Source organism: Lontra canadensis, unplaced genomic scaffold (genome assembly GCF_010015895.1).
Source record: "Lontra canadensis isolate GAN:19392208 unplaced genomic scaffold, GSC_riverotter_1.0 scaffold5, whole genome shotgun sequence".
Lineage (NCBI taxonomy): Eukaryota > Metazoa > Chordata > Mammalia > Carnivora > Mustelidae > Lontra > Lontra canadensis.
Window position 1 is genome coordinate 15,404,921 of NW_022630999.1, and position 15,485 is coordinate 15,420,405.

A 15,485-nucleotide genomic window follows, 5' to 3' on the forward strand; every position below is an offset into this window, starting at 1 on the left:
TGTTTAGAGATGAAGGGAACATCTACAACACCAGAGTGAATGTTATATTTCATGACCAAACTGTAGATTTGGGGGGAAACCGAGGCTCAGGAGTGCACCTCAGAATAGTCATTGGAATCCGTGGAACATCCATTCCACTCAATGTGTCTAGTGGTAAGATGTCTAAATCACTGGTCCCAGATGCCTTCGATGGGCTGCTGACGGCAGGTGCCCACCCACACAAGACCCTGGCTCCCGGGGCTTGCCGCAAGCACGCTAGGCCCGGGGGTTCTTTCCCATTACGTGACAGCCCAACCGGCCCCACAGCAAAATCAATGAAAGTCCATTAGCTGCCTGCATGTGGGCGCGGGCACCGAGAGAGTCAGCAGGCTGGGGCTGCATGCTTCCGAGGGGCTGAGACAGAACACCCCGAGTCAGCAGGGCTGGACCCCGAGGGGCTCCATCAGAGCCTGCCGTGGGGAGCTGGGGAGAAAGACGATGGGAAGGCTACCTCCCTCGCCCTTCCTTCCTCCCGATCTAATCAGATCTGCTCGCAGAATGCTCAGAACACTTCCTTCGGCATCCTTGGTGACATTCGAGAAGACTTTGCTGGTCTGAGCAGGTTCCCATCTCAAGGTGCCTGAGTGCACACACTGTTCTCTTTCGTGATTCCTTGAAAGCCTCGTGCAGGATGACAGCAGGGCTGGAGGGCTGGGATGCAGGGCCACGGCCCTATGACTGATGCTGTGAAGGCGCCCAGAGACCAGCAGGACGGCGTGTGAGGCAGTAGAGAGAGGCAGGCTGGGGCCAGGAGCGTGAGCCTTGCTGGGGCTCCGTTTACCCAGCTCTGTGGAAAGCAAATGTGTTAGTATCCAGGAGCCAGACTAGCATACGCTGTGGTGTGTAATATGTTCTCTGAATATAAAGTGAGGATGCTGTGGACTTGGAGATTTAATCTGGAAAGCACACCAAAGAGAGAGTATGATTCCTGAATCTGTTACTTCTCTTGGCTCGTGCTGCGTTACTACACACGCCAGGGACGTCGGAGAGGTGGGACAGTTCCTTGGCTGAGTGTGGGAATCCTGTATGCAAGCGTGTCCTTGAGGAGAGGCGCTAAATGTCTCCACCATAATTCTGCAAGTCCAAAAGCAGAGGAAGGTGAAGAAGAGTGAATAATGAGAAGCAAGTATGCATATAAGCAGTCGCCAGGGGGAGGACCCGGGATCGTGGCTCATCTTGTTACTCACAAAGCAAAGACTACGAGCTGTGGATCTACGGGGAATATGTTTCATGGAAATGTTTTCTCCCGAAAGGTGGTCACTGTCCATGCTAAAAGATAACTAGAGGGGGTGCTGGGAGGTCTGCTGAGTTCCCAAAGGAGAGACGGAACCAAAACCAGATTCAAAAGAGGACTGAGATGAAGAATGTATCATGGAAAAAGAAAAAGGAGGAGGAAAAACCTGATGTATTTTTATCTATAGGGGTGTGACCTTTCATCCCTGGAGGGTGAATAAAGACGTTCTGGAACAGCAGGAGCAGTTATCTACTCAAAATAGATCAAGAAGAAGACTCGGGAACTATCAAGAGAAAAAATAACTTTTTATAAAAATAAGCGTTTCCTCACCATCCTCACTAAGAGGAATCAGCAGTGGGAGCAACATCAGCTTCACTATCACAACTGTCACCACCATCAATCCCAACACCAGCACTACCATCACAGTTGTCACCACCACCACCACCATCACCATCACAACAGTCACCACCATCACTACCAACACCAGCACCACCATCACAGCTGTCACCATCATCACCACCACCATCACAACTGTCGTCATCACCACCATCATCACAACTATAATCACCATCACTACGAACCATCACCACTGTCACCATCACCGTCACCATTACCATCACAACTGTCACCATCACCACCACCACCACCATCACAACTGTCACCACCATCACCACCACCACCATCACCACTGTCACCATCACAACTGTCACCCCATCACTCCCAACACCAACACTACCATCACAGTTGTCACCACCACCACGACCATCACCATCACAACTGTCACCATCAACACCACCACCAATACCACCATCACCATCATCACCACTGCTAACACTGATTGACTGTTACTATTGTCAGGCAATGCACTAAGTTTTCTTTACTTCTATACATAATATCTCATTATAGTTCAATGAGGGAGAGAAAAGTAATTGTTTTATAGATGAGAAAACTGAGACCCAAAGAGTATAAATGACTTGCCCAGAGTCACACAAATAGTAAGTAATGAAACCGGAATGTGGGACCAGGCAGTCTGGCCCTGGGGCCTCTTCCCTTCACACCCTATACCAGAGATATGACTGGCTAACAGGGAAGGGTCATGTCTTCCGGGAGTCGTTATCTAAAGCAAGGAATGCTTTGACTTGCTATGACTCACAAAACCCACTCGCTTTCGTTGATCTAGATGGAATGTATGACACAGTCAAGAAAAGCTAAAAATGGCTGCCTGCAGTCTCTAGAGACCTCAGGAGACTGAGGGACTTGGGGGAACAGGTGGTGGACTCAAACTTTCTGCCAGCTGAAGGCTGTAATCTTGGAAGAGAGAGGAGCATACGAGGAGCGGACAGCTGGCTGCACAGCAACCACCGCGGAGCAGGGGGTTGCTCTCCTGACTGCGCCTGTTTGTTGTACCAGACTCACGGGCTCCCGGCTGGCGCCTGAAGCTCCACCGGGGGTCAAGGCTGAGAGGAGGAGGAAGAAGAAGGAGAAAAGGGTCTTGATCAATCTGAGGACCCGCGGTATAACATGAAAAGGAAAACCACCTAGAGGAGGCATCCCAGAATCCTCAGGGAATCCGCAGGCCTTCCCGGCAACAGGAAAATTCTCCTGGCCTCAGACCAGACACAGGACCAAGCACAGAATATGGGTCAGAAACACAAGAACGTGAAGTAAGGATGACAGCGACCATTCATTGAGCTCGCATGTTGTGTCCTTACAGGCCTGAAAGTAGCGCATCTTCACACCAGTGCCGTAAGGGAGACAGTCAGATGAGGAAGCAGGGGCTTCGAGGTCACACAACCAGTCCCTGAGGGGGCTGGGCTTGTGCCCTCAGCCCGCCTCTCACCATTCACTCTGTCCTCCTGGCCCAGCCTCTAACCACACCCCTGCACGCCCTCCTGAATTTTGACTCAAGTTACCACATCCATCGCAGACACATCACAGCAGCTTAAGGAGATGGGACTCAGGACTAGAATGTGGCCGCATAGGATGCGGATATTCAAATGATATCTATTGGAGAGGCGGGGCTTTGTGTTGTTGGCTCTAATACACCAAGTCCATGGAGTCAACAATGAAGTTGGTGGGAGGATGACCCCATCAAGCAAGGAAAAGTGAGGTGTAAGGAAGGAGGGAGAAGAGAGAAACTGCAGTTGTCTCTAAATATTTGAAGGCAATGTCAGGAGACAAAGGAGGTAGTTCTTATTGCATAAAATAAGGGACATCACAAGGAGTCAGGTCTCAGCTCCATATAAAGAAGGCAGTCATGGGGCACCTGCGTGGCTCTGTCAGTTAAGGTCTGGCTCTTCTTTTCAGCTCAAGCCATGATCTCAGGGCTGTGAGATCAAATCCCACACCCAGCATGGAGCTTGCTTGGGATTCTCTCTCCCTTTCCCTCTCCCCCTCTCCCCCACTCACACATGCTCTCTCACTCTCTCTCTCTCTAAAAAAAAAAAAAAAAAAAAAAAAGGACAGTCAGGACAAGAAATGACAGGTGTTGGTGAGGATGTGGATTGGTGCAGCCCGTGTGGGAAACAGTATGAAGGTTCCTAAAAAAAAAACTAAAAATAGGGGCGCCTGGGTGGCTCAGTGGGTTAAAGCCTCTGCCTTTGGCTCCGGTCAAGATCCCAGGGTCCTGGGATAGAGCCCCGCATCAGGCTCTCTGCTCAGTGGGGAGCCTGCTTCCCCCCTCTCTCCCTCTGCCTGCCTCTCTGCCTACTTGTGATCTCTGTCTGTCAAATAATAAATAAAATATTTTTAAAAAACTAAAAATAGAAATGTCATATAATCCAGTAATTCCACTGTTTGGCATTTTCCCAAGGAAAACAAAAATCCTAGTTTAAAAAGACATAGGCACCCGTACGTTTATTGCAGTATTGTTTATAATAGCCAAGATATGGATATGACCCAAATACCTATCAATTGATGAATGGATAAAGATGTGGCAGATATATACCCTGGAATATTACTCAGTCACAAAAAAGAATGAAATCTTGCCATTTGCAACAATGTGGATGGACCTAGAGGGTATTATGCTAAGTGAAATAAGTCAGAAAGAGAAAGTAAAATACTGTATGATTCCCCATATATGTAGAATCTCAAAAACAAAATAAATGAACAAACAAACCAAAAAAACAGAAATAGACCCACAAATACAGAGAACAAACGGATGGTTACCAGAGGTGAAAGGGAGGAGGGATGAGCAAAAATGGGTGAAGGGGAGTGGGAGGCGCACGCAGGCTTCCAGTTATGCGATGGGTAGGTGATGGGGATGAAAGGCACAGCATGGGGAACGTGGCCCGTGACACGATAACAGCGGTGTGTGGGGACAGATGGGAGCTACTCTTGTGCTCAGTATAGCGTGAGGCGTAGAGTTATCGAGTCGCTATCGTACGCCTGAGACTGATGTAACAGTGTGTGTCAGCGACACTTCAGTTAAAAAAAAAAAATCAGATAGGAAATTAAAAATGGAGTTACAAAACAAAAAAGAATAAAACTTTATAGGATACATATTTTTAAAAATGAAAAATGAAAATGAAAAAAAAATAAAGAACGCACTTGTGACTATTTTGCTGTCCAAAGGCAAAGGGGAAGGCTTCCTCCATAGGGGGTGAGCTTCCTACCTCTGGAGGCAGTTAAGCAGAGGACGGTGCCTGCCTGTCAAGAATGCTGTAGGTTCCTGCATTAGGTGGGACTGTGACTAAGGGTTCTGTGAACCCTGCGCCCCTGTGGAATTATCTAAGTCTATCAAGGAGGCCCCGGACACAGGTTCAGTATGCGGGGTTCAGTCCTTGACCCCTGAGCCCTCAAGTTCTTCTGTGCTGGGCATGCACGAGTCATGTCTATAAAAGAAGAAGGGGTGCCTGATAATCTCTAAACGATTACATTCTAAAGCCTGCGATTATTGGGATGCAGGTGGGTAGACTTTTTCTGGAGGAGTGAGGAAGGAAAAGAAATCCCAAAGCTGTTCTCCCAGCCCCAGTCTGAAGGCCTGGGGCTCGAAGCATTTTGCAATGCGAGCCCCTCCCACCCCAGCCTGTGCTAAGGGATGTTCAGAAGGTGCTAGGGAGGGGTGCCTGGGTGGCTCAGTGGTTAAACCACTGCCTTTAGCCTGGGTCATGATCCCAGGGTCCTAGGATCAAACCCTGCCTGGGAGAGCCTGCTTCTCCCTCTCCCTCTGCCTGTTGCTCTGCCTACTTGTGCTCTTTCTCTGTCTGTCAAATAAATAATAAAATATCTTTTAAGAAAAGAAAGAAAGGCTAGGGAGCCAAGAGGCGGGAACCGTGGGAGCTGCCTCCTCCAAGCACTTTAGTGGGGCTCAGACCCTCCCCGCAGTCAGCTGGGCACACCCCCTTCCTCAACAGGCCGCTTCATCTTCTCTCCCAGGCCTGGCTCCCAGCTGGACAGGAGGGCTTCCGGCCAGCCTCTCCCAACTTGATCTGCAGTTTCTCTTCCCCCCACCACTCCAAAGTACACATCTGTCTGGTGGTGCCAATAGAGAGGCTCGTCCTCTGGTAAACTTTGTCCCATGACCCTTTCCCCCTCCAGAGTGGGCCTGCGTTCCCAGCATCTCCCAAGCACCTTGGATGCTGGCCCCCTTTCCTGCCTCCCCAGACAGGGCTTGAGCAGCAGGCAGAGGGCCGGCCGCCACATTCTGGGGCCCTGGCGCGCGTTCCAGGGTGATGAGGATGGGGAGTGAGAACAGCCCCTGGTTGGGGTCGGTCTTACCAGACTCTAACCCTTGGCGAGGGGAATGTTCCGCATACTATAAGCATGTTGGGGCGGGGGCAGGCACGGGAAACTCTGTCCTCCTGGGTGCTACGAGGTCCTCTCCTTCACGCTCATCCAGTTCCTACTATGTGTTGAACACAGCACAGAGAGTGCATTTACGCACAAAACACAGGGTCCTTGTCATGGAGCATACGGTCCAAGAGCAGGAAAAGATTAGATACTGAGCTTATCCCCTGCAGCTGTGCTGCTTGACTTGACTCTGCTTGGAGACCTTCAGTAGGTCTGCAGGCTCCCAGGTGCTGCTGATGCGACCGGTGCCCAGGCCACAAACAGTAGTGCGCTCAGTTAGCTGTTTGAGGGTAGGCCAGACATGGGACAGGGTCCGTCTGTGAGGGATGAAGAGCGGTCAGGATGACAGAGAGCTTTCTGGAGGAATCCTAGCATGTCTTTCCTTCTCCCTCACATCCAGTCCTCCTGTCCAGCAGCCTGGGCTCTGGGGCCCTTGCTTCCACCTGGTAGAGCTCAGCCAGGTGCCCAGGCCAAGCTGGGAGCTGCCATGGGAAGGCCGCTTTTCAGGGAGGGGTTTCCATCCCCGGGACTGAGAGGACAGCAGAGGTCATGGGCCCTGGGATGTTCTGCTCAGTGGCGTCCCCTTGTCTTTGCAGACTGCGCTGGGTGCAAAGAGGAGATCAAGCATGGCCAGTCCCTCCTGGCGCTGGACAAGCAATGGCACGTCAGCTGCTTCAAGTGCCAGACCTGCAGCGTGATCCTTACCGGGGAGTACATCAGCAAGTGGGTGTCTCCCCCTCCCCCATCCCTGCCTGGCTTCCAGGACCCCTGCATTCCACCAGCCTGCCCCAGGGGACTCTCGCCTGGATCTCCCCCGGGCCACCTCCTTCCACTTGGCCTCCAGCCACCACACTCCCACAGCCACAAAGAACAGCTCCCCAGCCTCCAGGCCCTTGCATGCCGCTTCCTCTCCCTGAGATGCTCTTCATGCCACATTTGCTCCTCCCCTCCCTCTGGTCTCTGTCTGCAGCCAGCCACTCTCCGAAGGTCTCCTACCATCCCTGCTGCCTCCGCTCCCCCAACCCCAGCCCTCGAGGGGTCTGTTCCCTTCACGCAGGCTCACACCATTTGCAATCATACTCTCATCTATGTTAACTTCTGACAATGACGATAACCCTAGCTACCGTTCACCAAGGATGTATGATGTACAAAGGATATGCTAATGGCCGTGGAAGGGTTATCACATTAAACCCCACAACTCACCGTCCCCCCCCCTCCCGTGAGGCGTCTATCCCCATTTTAAACACTGTAAAAGCTGAGGCTTGAGGAAGTAAGTAACTTGCTCTGTGATGATATTTAATGTCGTCCTCACCTAGGCGGGGCGTCTGTTTTACCAGCTGTTGCCGTTAGCGCGATGCCCATCCCTGGCCAACAATGCAGCTGTTGAATGAATTGAATTGAGATGAGATACAAGGGACACAGGAAGCTATCAGCAGAGAGGACATCACCCCCCGGGGCTGCACTGGGTCCCACAGGAGGAGCCCCGCGCCCCCCTTACCTCCAGACTCTAATGACCACATTCCCAAAATCAGGAACCCGAAAGAAGTTGACGGCCACAGCCCCTCAGCGCGCTGATGCTGTCTGAGCCAGACACTGCTGAGGCGCGGGCTGACCCACAGCCAGGGGAGGGCAAGCGCATAAAACCGTACCGTGTCTGGGTTTCTCTGTCAGGAGAGCTATTGTCTAACAAGGGAGATACACTAGATACATAAAAAATTACGGCACCAGGACTTAGGTGATGGGGAGCGCAAGGGTTTTGTTCTTTCAGACCCTTTGGATTATAAGCAACAGAAAACCCAGTTCAAACCCACTTAAGCAAAAAGGAGTTTATTGGCTCAGAAATGGGAAGGCCAGAGGCCTGCTAACTTCCAGCACAGCTGAATCCAGGGGCTTAAAGATGTTACTGGCACTGCGGAGGTCTCTCTCTCTCTCTCCCCTCCTACACACCCCTCAGCTCTCCCTTCCTCTATGTTAGATTTATTCTCAAATAAGCCCTCCCCCCAAGGGTATTAAAGATGATCACCAGCATCTCAGGGTTTCATTCTACCAGCATAGCAAGCCCAGCAGAGAGACAGAGGCCCCTTTCCCAAGGACCCCAGCAAGAGTCCCACGGTTGTCTCTGATGTGGCCACCCTTGGGTCACACTCCCATTCCTGACCAATCACTGGCCAGGAGGACGTGACTCCTAGAGCCAGAGAGCAGCCCTCTGTGACCCACAGTAACTGTGAGTGGGAAGGAAAACCAGACGAGGCTATGGGCAGAAATGGGACACAGATGCCACCAGACAGCACTGTCTGGGTCAGAGGTCCAAGTGACAGTCTCAGATTATTCTGAGAAAGAAAGGAGCACTTCTAACTAGCAGGGAGTGAAATCTGGAATCTGGGAGAGCTTCATGGAAGAGAGCACTCTTTGAGCCAGACCTTGAAAACGAGGGTAAGATTTGAAAACACACAGAAGGAAAGCTTGTAGGCGGAATGCCCAGCCTGGGCAAGGGCGGGCTGGTGCCTGACACACCCATCGTGTCTGCCCGGAGCTCCGACGTGTGCGCAGGTGCACCACGGTCCCAGGCTGCAGAGAGGAGCTGAGGTCACGGCACTGAGAGCTTTGAAGGCCATGCTAGGAGGAGGTTGGCATCTCACTCCGTGCCTGCCGAGTAAGAAGTGCCCTTACTGAGTCTCCGGCCTGGAGTCCTTGAGTCTGTGAGCCTCAGCCAGGGGTGTGGGGTTCACGCAGAGCTCCTCTCAAGAAGGCCCAGCCTTCCTAAGGCCTCTGCAGCCTGGCACTGGGCTCCTCATCTGGCTGCTGGTGCAGTGGCGGGGGCAGAGAGACACCGCCTTGGGGATTGACGATGCCTTGGTTAGCAGCCCAGCCTGGGTGTTCTTGGCAAGGGACTTAACCCTTTGGAGTCTGTTTCCTCGTTTATAAAAACAGGGATAGGAAGACCTACCTCACAGGGTGGTGCCAAGGCTGAGACAGCACCCTCATAAGTGTCTAGTGAATACGAATTGGACCATCTCTTTCTTTTTAGAATCAGGGCTATTTCTTATCAAAGGCCTCCTGACCCCGGGGCCAAACAAGGCGGGATTGGCATGTATACACAAATTTTGCTGGCTCATTGTACCCACCTCCTGACCAATGACTTTCTCCCTGAGCCAAGTCATCCTCCCACACCCGTGGAGGGCAGAGGGTTGGCAGGGTGGGAGGAAGCTTGTCTCAGGGGCCTTTAAAAAACAGTCTGACCACTGGCCTTCAGGAGAATACACGCTTCCTGCCTCTCGGGGTGGGCTCCAGCAATCCCAGCATGGCAACAACTTAGAGATGAAACAAGGACATGCCTGTCCTTCGGGCCTCTCTGCGTCAGCCAGTTCTGTGACACCCAAAAGAGGGGGAGGCGTCCCTTTCTCCTCAGGGACGTGTTAGCACCACAGGACCGTGTCGTCAGATCCGGTCCTTAGAGTCAGGCAGGGCCCAGAGCTGGGGTGAGCTGTCTGATGCCCCCAGCTACCTCCATGTCCACCTTGAAGGCCCCTCTCCGCCATCACGGGGTTTCTTCTGCAAGCCATTTGCTGTGTGCTCATGACAGGCCGGGCCCTGAGCCTGAGCCCCGGGGCATATGGCAGCCATGTCCTTCAGGCCACATGACCACCTGGGTCCGGGGGAGTGGAGGGGACCAGAGCGCCTGGTTTTGAATCCAGCTTTAGGTCCTCTAAGTTGAGTTTTCTCATCAATATGCTAGAGGGAGAGGGATAGTTCTGACTTCCCAGGGCTGCTGTGAGGATTCAATAAAATAATCTATGTAACACCCCATCGGAGGGCCCGCCATATACAGGGCCATCCATGTCAGTGGCTGTTAGTAGCAGGGGGCAGTGTAAGAATGATTCACAATAATCTTATTACTGCTGGATAAGCACATGGGAAGGGGTTAGGGTAGGTTCCTCTTATCTCCTGACCCGGAGCAGTCAGATGATTTACTACAGGTAAAATTTTTTTATCAGGTGAGGAGCCCTGAAAGCTATGCCCAAAACTTGACCCCATCGATGACCTCCTGGAAGGGGCTGCAAAGAGGGAGAAGACTTCTCCCTTTATGTCTTTGTAAGGTGCCAAATGCAAATACTACCTATTCTAAATAAAATAAAACTTCATACATTTTTACAATGCATTTTAAAAAGAGTCCTTGGAGATAAAGAGAAGAAAGTGGATGTGGAGAACTTGTGGGAGAGAAATAGAAGGGGACTAGAAGAGGGATCTCCGTGGCCAGCAGCCCAAACCAGTGGTTCCCAGGTTCACCTGGGAAGTTTGTCAAGAGGCAGATTCCTGGGCCCCCCTCCCAAGGGTTCTCTGATTCCATAGATCTGAGGGGTGTCTGGGGAGTTTGCATTTTTAACAAGCTCCCCCAGTGTTTCTAATCTCGATCCAGTCATCACTGGCTGCAGGTCCAGGAACTTGCCTGTGACACCCCCCCATGGACCACCCCCCAGCCTCCTCTCCCTGTGTGCATTTCCTCTCGCAGGGATGGCGTTCCGTACTGCGAGTCCGACTACCATTCCCAGTTCGGCATCAAATGTGAGACTTGTGACCGGTACATCAGCGGCAGGGTCTTGGAGGTGAGTGGGTTCAAGTAACTGGGAAGGTGTTTGTGCAGGATGGCCTCTGACTCCAAAAGGTCATCACCGAGGACCCCTCCTTCCATAGCCTACCCCACCCCCGCTGCCATGACCTCAGCTGAGTTTGCTCCCTGACTTGAGTAGGTAACTTTGCCTCTCTGGGCACCCCAAAAATGAGAAGCTGGACAAAATTATTCCTGGCTCCAAAAATGCTGTGCTGGGACTATCAGTGTCGTCTCTGGACTCAGACCCAGATAGATCACCACGGAGAGACAATTGTGGTTTTCTTCCCAGCCCTGCTAAAGGATGGAAGCCATTTTTAAGTTTTAAGCATTTGGTAAGGTGCTGATCTAAGAATCAGCTTGTCTAGCGGTTGGCTCCCTGGCTGGTCCATCGCCATGACAACAGCTATCCCCTGCCTCTGATGACCAGCTCGCTCTGCCTTTAACAGGCGACCCGTAGCTGAGCCCCTGCCCTGGCCCCCTGTCTGCTGCCCTTCCAGGCCTTCCTTCCACACCCTGTGGGTCCAGAAAGCTTCCTATGCTTTGGGACCACCCACCTTGAGGAATTAAAAACAGGAAAGAGCTTGGTACAACAGATGAACAATAGCCTAAGAGCAGGAACAATTGGGATCGGATATTGACTCAAGGGCTAACTCATGCTCAGGTTCACGGTGAGTGTCTTTGCCTCTCTAGGCCTCAGTGTTCCTTTCTGGAGGTGGCTGGGGGACGGCAGACTGGGGCAGATCTTACGGGCAGGCTCATCAATCATGTTACAGCTGGCCAGTCGGTGGTGGTCACCTGCAGTCAGCACTGTGTTGAGAAGGATTCTGCAGCCACCTCTGGGCCCAGCAGGAGAGAGTGTCACAACCAGGGAAGGAGGAGCCCAGGAGATGCCCTGAAGCTGAGCCCCAAGGACGAGAAGGAGACTGTCTGGTGATGCGCTAGGAAAAGAATAGAACTTGATCCCTTCAGGGAACAGAGAAAAAAGCCAGTGTTGCTGAATTATGTAAACTGAGGCTCAGGAAGGATGGTCCAGCACACGGGGCTTACCGCATAGGGCTTTGTAGCCGTTTAGGAGTTGGATTTTGTGGTAAGTGCAATGAAAAGGTATTGGAGAGTTTTCAACCGAGGAGCAATGGTGTTGAGATTGTAGGGATTCCGAATAAGATAAAGGCACAGAGCTGATAAACCATGAAAGCTTCCCAGGGAGCAGTAGGAGTGAGGTGTGGAGGAGAAAGCAAGCTACAGGAGCACAGCTAAGGTGTTGGCCCTGGTTTCCCAGGGCCCCATTCCAGGGTGAGGAGTTTGTATGGGATTCATTGGGCAACAGAGTTTGTGGAAAGACTGAGCATGAGTGACCCACTCAGAGCTGCTCTTCAAAGGGGGATGACGTGATGGACACAGGTTACATTCGGAGGAAAGAACCTGGAAGTGGGAGAGCAGCGAGGAGGCCATGACACCTCTGGCAGGACTGGAGACCTGTAGTGGCAGCAGACAGAGAACCGACCTGCCTCCCGCGTGATGGCAGTGGGATTCCCATAGCTTTGTTCTGGGGCCACCAGTAGACGTAGGGTTTGAAGGAAAAGAAGTCAAAAGTTGTACCAGAGCATCAAGCCTGGATGGGAGAAAGTGGTGCTGCCCCCTGGGGAACTGGGGGCGGCCGGGAAAGGAGCTGATCTGGGCAGTAACAGCAAGTTCCATCGGAGACAGGTTGTGATTGAAATTCCGGGAAAGGCTTCGGGAAGGCGGTCAGAAATGTGGAGCAGAGCTCAGGAACACAGCTCAGGCATGGACGGGATAATCTCAGAGAGGCTAGGATTTGAGGAAGTGGCAGCACCAGGGGAGTCACCCAGGATTGAGAGAGGGAAACAGAGGAAGAGAGGGAGGAAGATGGAGGGAGGAGTGAGCTGAAGGCACCCTGGGGAACAGGTGGCACAAGGAGACTGGGGGTTGTCAGAGAAAGAGGAAGAGCAGTCAGGGCTATGGGATGAGAATGGAGCGCTTCAGACAGCGCTTCAGAAAGGAGGGCGAGGTCCGCCAGTCTTGGCCAGATTCTGTGGAGCAGGTGAGGACTATGTGGGCTGGGGAAAAGCCAGGAAGGGGGGAGGCCTTCCAGAAAGTTTCAAGTCTGCAGGATTAGAGAAGAGAGGCATCTACACCTTAGTGGGGGTAAAGGGTCTATGGGATGAAAGGTCATAAAAGAAGACTTTTTTTTTTTAAGAATTTATTTATTTGAGAGAGAGAGAGAGAGAATGAGCAGCTCCCTGCTGAGCAGGGAGCCCCAGGCAGGACTTGGTGGAACTTGATCCTGGGACTCTGGGATCATGACCTGAGCCCAAGGCAGACGCCCAACAGACTGAGCCACCCAGGCGCCCCAAAGCAGACTTTTCTTTGGAAAAGGAGGAAATCTGGATCACATGCAGGGCTGCAGACAAGAATTCAAGCAGCTTTGAAACTGTGTCTGTGGTGGCTGTCCTCTCCCTCGTGTTATTGGGTTTAGCATCATGGGAGCCTCCTCTCGGGCTGCTGTTGTAACCAGCTTTCGATTGATTCCAATTATACGAGGTTCCATTAGCATCGTGGACTTACTGATTTTTTTTTTTCCTTAGCGCTGGAAGAGACTTTTAGCTATCAGCTAGTTAACCCTCCTCATTTTACAGATGAGAAAAGTGAGCCCTAAGACCTGTGATGTTATTCCAAGGTCATACACAGCGTTTCTGGTAAAGCAAAAGCTAAAAATCTAGAACTCGAGATTCCTGTATCCCATGACACGTGCCCACAGCTCTCAGCCACTCAGGGGTTGGTCTTTGAGGTTCCATGATGTCATGAGATACATGGTTGGAATGAAACAGATTTGGATTCCAATTTTACAACTTCTAGCCATGAAACTGGAAGCAAGTCACTTTCTCTGAGACTTAGAGTCTTTCTCTATCCTGTCGAATTCTACTGTCATTCAACTTCTCATGGATATGTTAGTGTGAAATAATAGAAAGTAAAGCTATTGGTCTCTGTCCCCAGTTCCTGGCACGGGGCTCCTAAAATCTCTGCAATTTCCTAAGTGTTAAGAGCACTAGGAGCATGTGTTGTTCTAATATTAGTCTTTGACCCTGGTTCCTGATGCAGAGTTCCTAAATCTCCTGGAATTTCCTGGGTGGGTGGTGATAGGAGTGTCTTTTGTGAATGAGGCTGGATGGGGTCCTGGAGAGATTCGGGATGGGAGCTGATCACCAGGAAGACCGAGCCATGATTGGAAGCTTGGAACTTCCAGCCCCATCTCCCATCTTCCAGGAGGGGCAGGGGGAGGGGCTGGAGCCTGAGGTAATGGGGGATCACACCTAAGTGATGAAGCCTCCATAGCAGTCCCCAAAGAATGGGGTCTGGAGAGCTTCCAGGTGGCCGAACCTGTGGAGGTTCTGGGAGACTGGTGGGTCAGGAGGGGACATGGAAGCTCCGAGCCTCTTCCCACACACCTTGTCCTACAAATCTCCTCCAGCTGGATGCTCACCTCTAACCTTTATTGTAGGTAAATGTGTTTCCCTGAGTTCCATGAGCTATTCTAGCGAATTATCAAACCCAGCTTGGGGGGCATGGGGACCCCAATTTATAGCCAGTTGGTCAGAAGCAACCTGGGTCTGACAACCTGGGACTTGGGTTGGCATCTGAAGAGGCAGCCTTGTGAGACTGAGCACTTAACCTGTGGGGTCTGACGATCTTTCCAGGTAAATAGTTTCAGAACTGAAGTAAGCTGTAGGATACCCAGCTGGTGTCTCAGAGAATTGCTTGGTGTGGAAATCCAGCCTCCAACACACATCTAGTGTCAGATGTCTTGTGGGTAGGGTAGTCATGTGAGAGTAAAGGACACATACAGGAGTATCTTTATAGGTAGTCAGAACCTTTTTGGTTGCAAGTGCAGAAATTATACTGAAATGGCTCAGGCCAAAACGGAAATTTATCAGCTCCCATAATAAAACACCCAGGTGGAGGGCTTGCTTCAGGCACAGCTGAATCCAGGACTCAGATGAATGCATTTGGAGTATCCTGCCATCCTGGCTCCACTTCATCCTGTGTTGGTTTTATTCTCAGGAAGGCTGTCCTTCATGATGGGAGAGTTGGACACCAGCCGCTTTAGGATATAAGCCTATCAGACAGCATCTCCAGGGGAAGGAGAGCTTCTCTTTTCTCATAGCTCAGCTTGGGACTGGTTCTCACTGGATAATCTCAGAGCCATCTCCAAACCAATAGCTGTGACCAGAGAATTGGAATACACTTATTGGTGGGGTCAGCCCTGCTTAACCACATGGACTGATGTGGGGAATATGTAGGACCACCTGGGTAAACCCTGGTGCTCTTTCTGGAAGAAGAGGGAAGAATATTGGCCAGGCAAAAAACACTTGCCCACTACAGGGCCCAGGACATTTGTAGGGACATAACAGTATGTAATGAAATTTCATTTCCCCTTTCCCATTCCCTCCCTAGGCCCTTCCTCAGTGACAGAGCTCAACACGCTGAATGACAGTCACACTCCCTCCTTCCTTGTCTGTGTCCTCTCCAAGGACAGCCAGACTGCCTAGTACAGCCTCTCCTGACCTTGCTCTGATTCTCAGCCTCTCCGATATGCCCCGTTTTTCTGCACTATTTTCTTGATTTCTGTTTCTTTTTTTTTTTAAAGATTTTATTTATTTATTTGACAGAGAGAGATCACAAAGCAGGCAGAGAGGCAGGCAGAGAGAGAGGAGGAAGCAGGCTTCCTGCTGAGCAGAGAGCCTGACGCGGGGCTCCATCCCAGGACCCTGAGATCATGACCTGAGCCGAAGG

The 15,485-nt window shown here is 51.4% G+C and overlaps 1 protein-coding gene across 6 annotated transcripts in view; it reads left to right on the top strand.

The window, feature by feature from the left end:
- The window catches only part of ABLIM3 (actin binding LIM protein family member 3), a 109,608-nt gene that overhangs the window by 50,982 nt on the left and 43,141 nt on the right, over positions 1-15,485 (top strand). For all 6 annotated transcript variants that reach the window (XM_032851494.1, XM_032851496.1, XM_032851497.1 and 3 more), the window contains exons 6-7: positions 6,661-6,787; positions 10,575-10,668. In XM_032851494.1, coding sequence (XP_032707385.1) covers positions 6,661-6,787; positions 10,575-10,668 — 221 coding nt within the window. The remainder of the gene's footprint in view (positions 1-6,660; positions 6,788-10,574; positions 10,669-15,485) is intronic.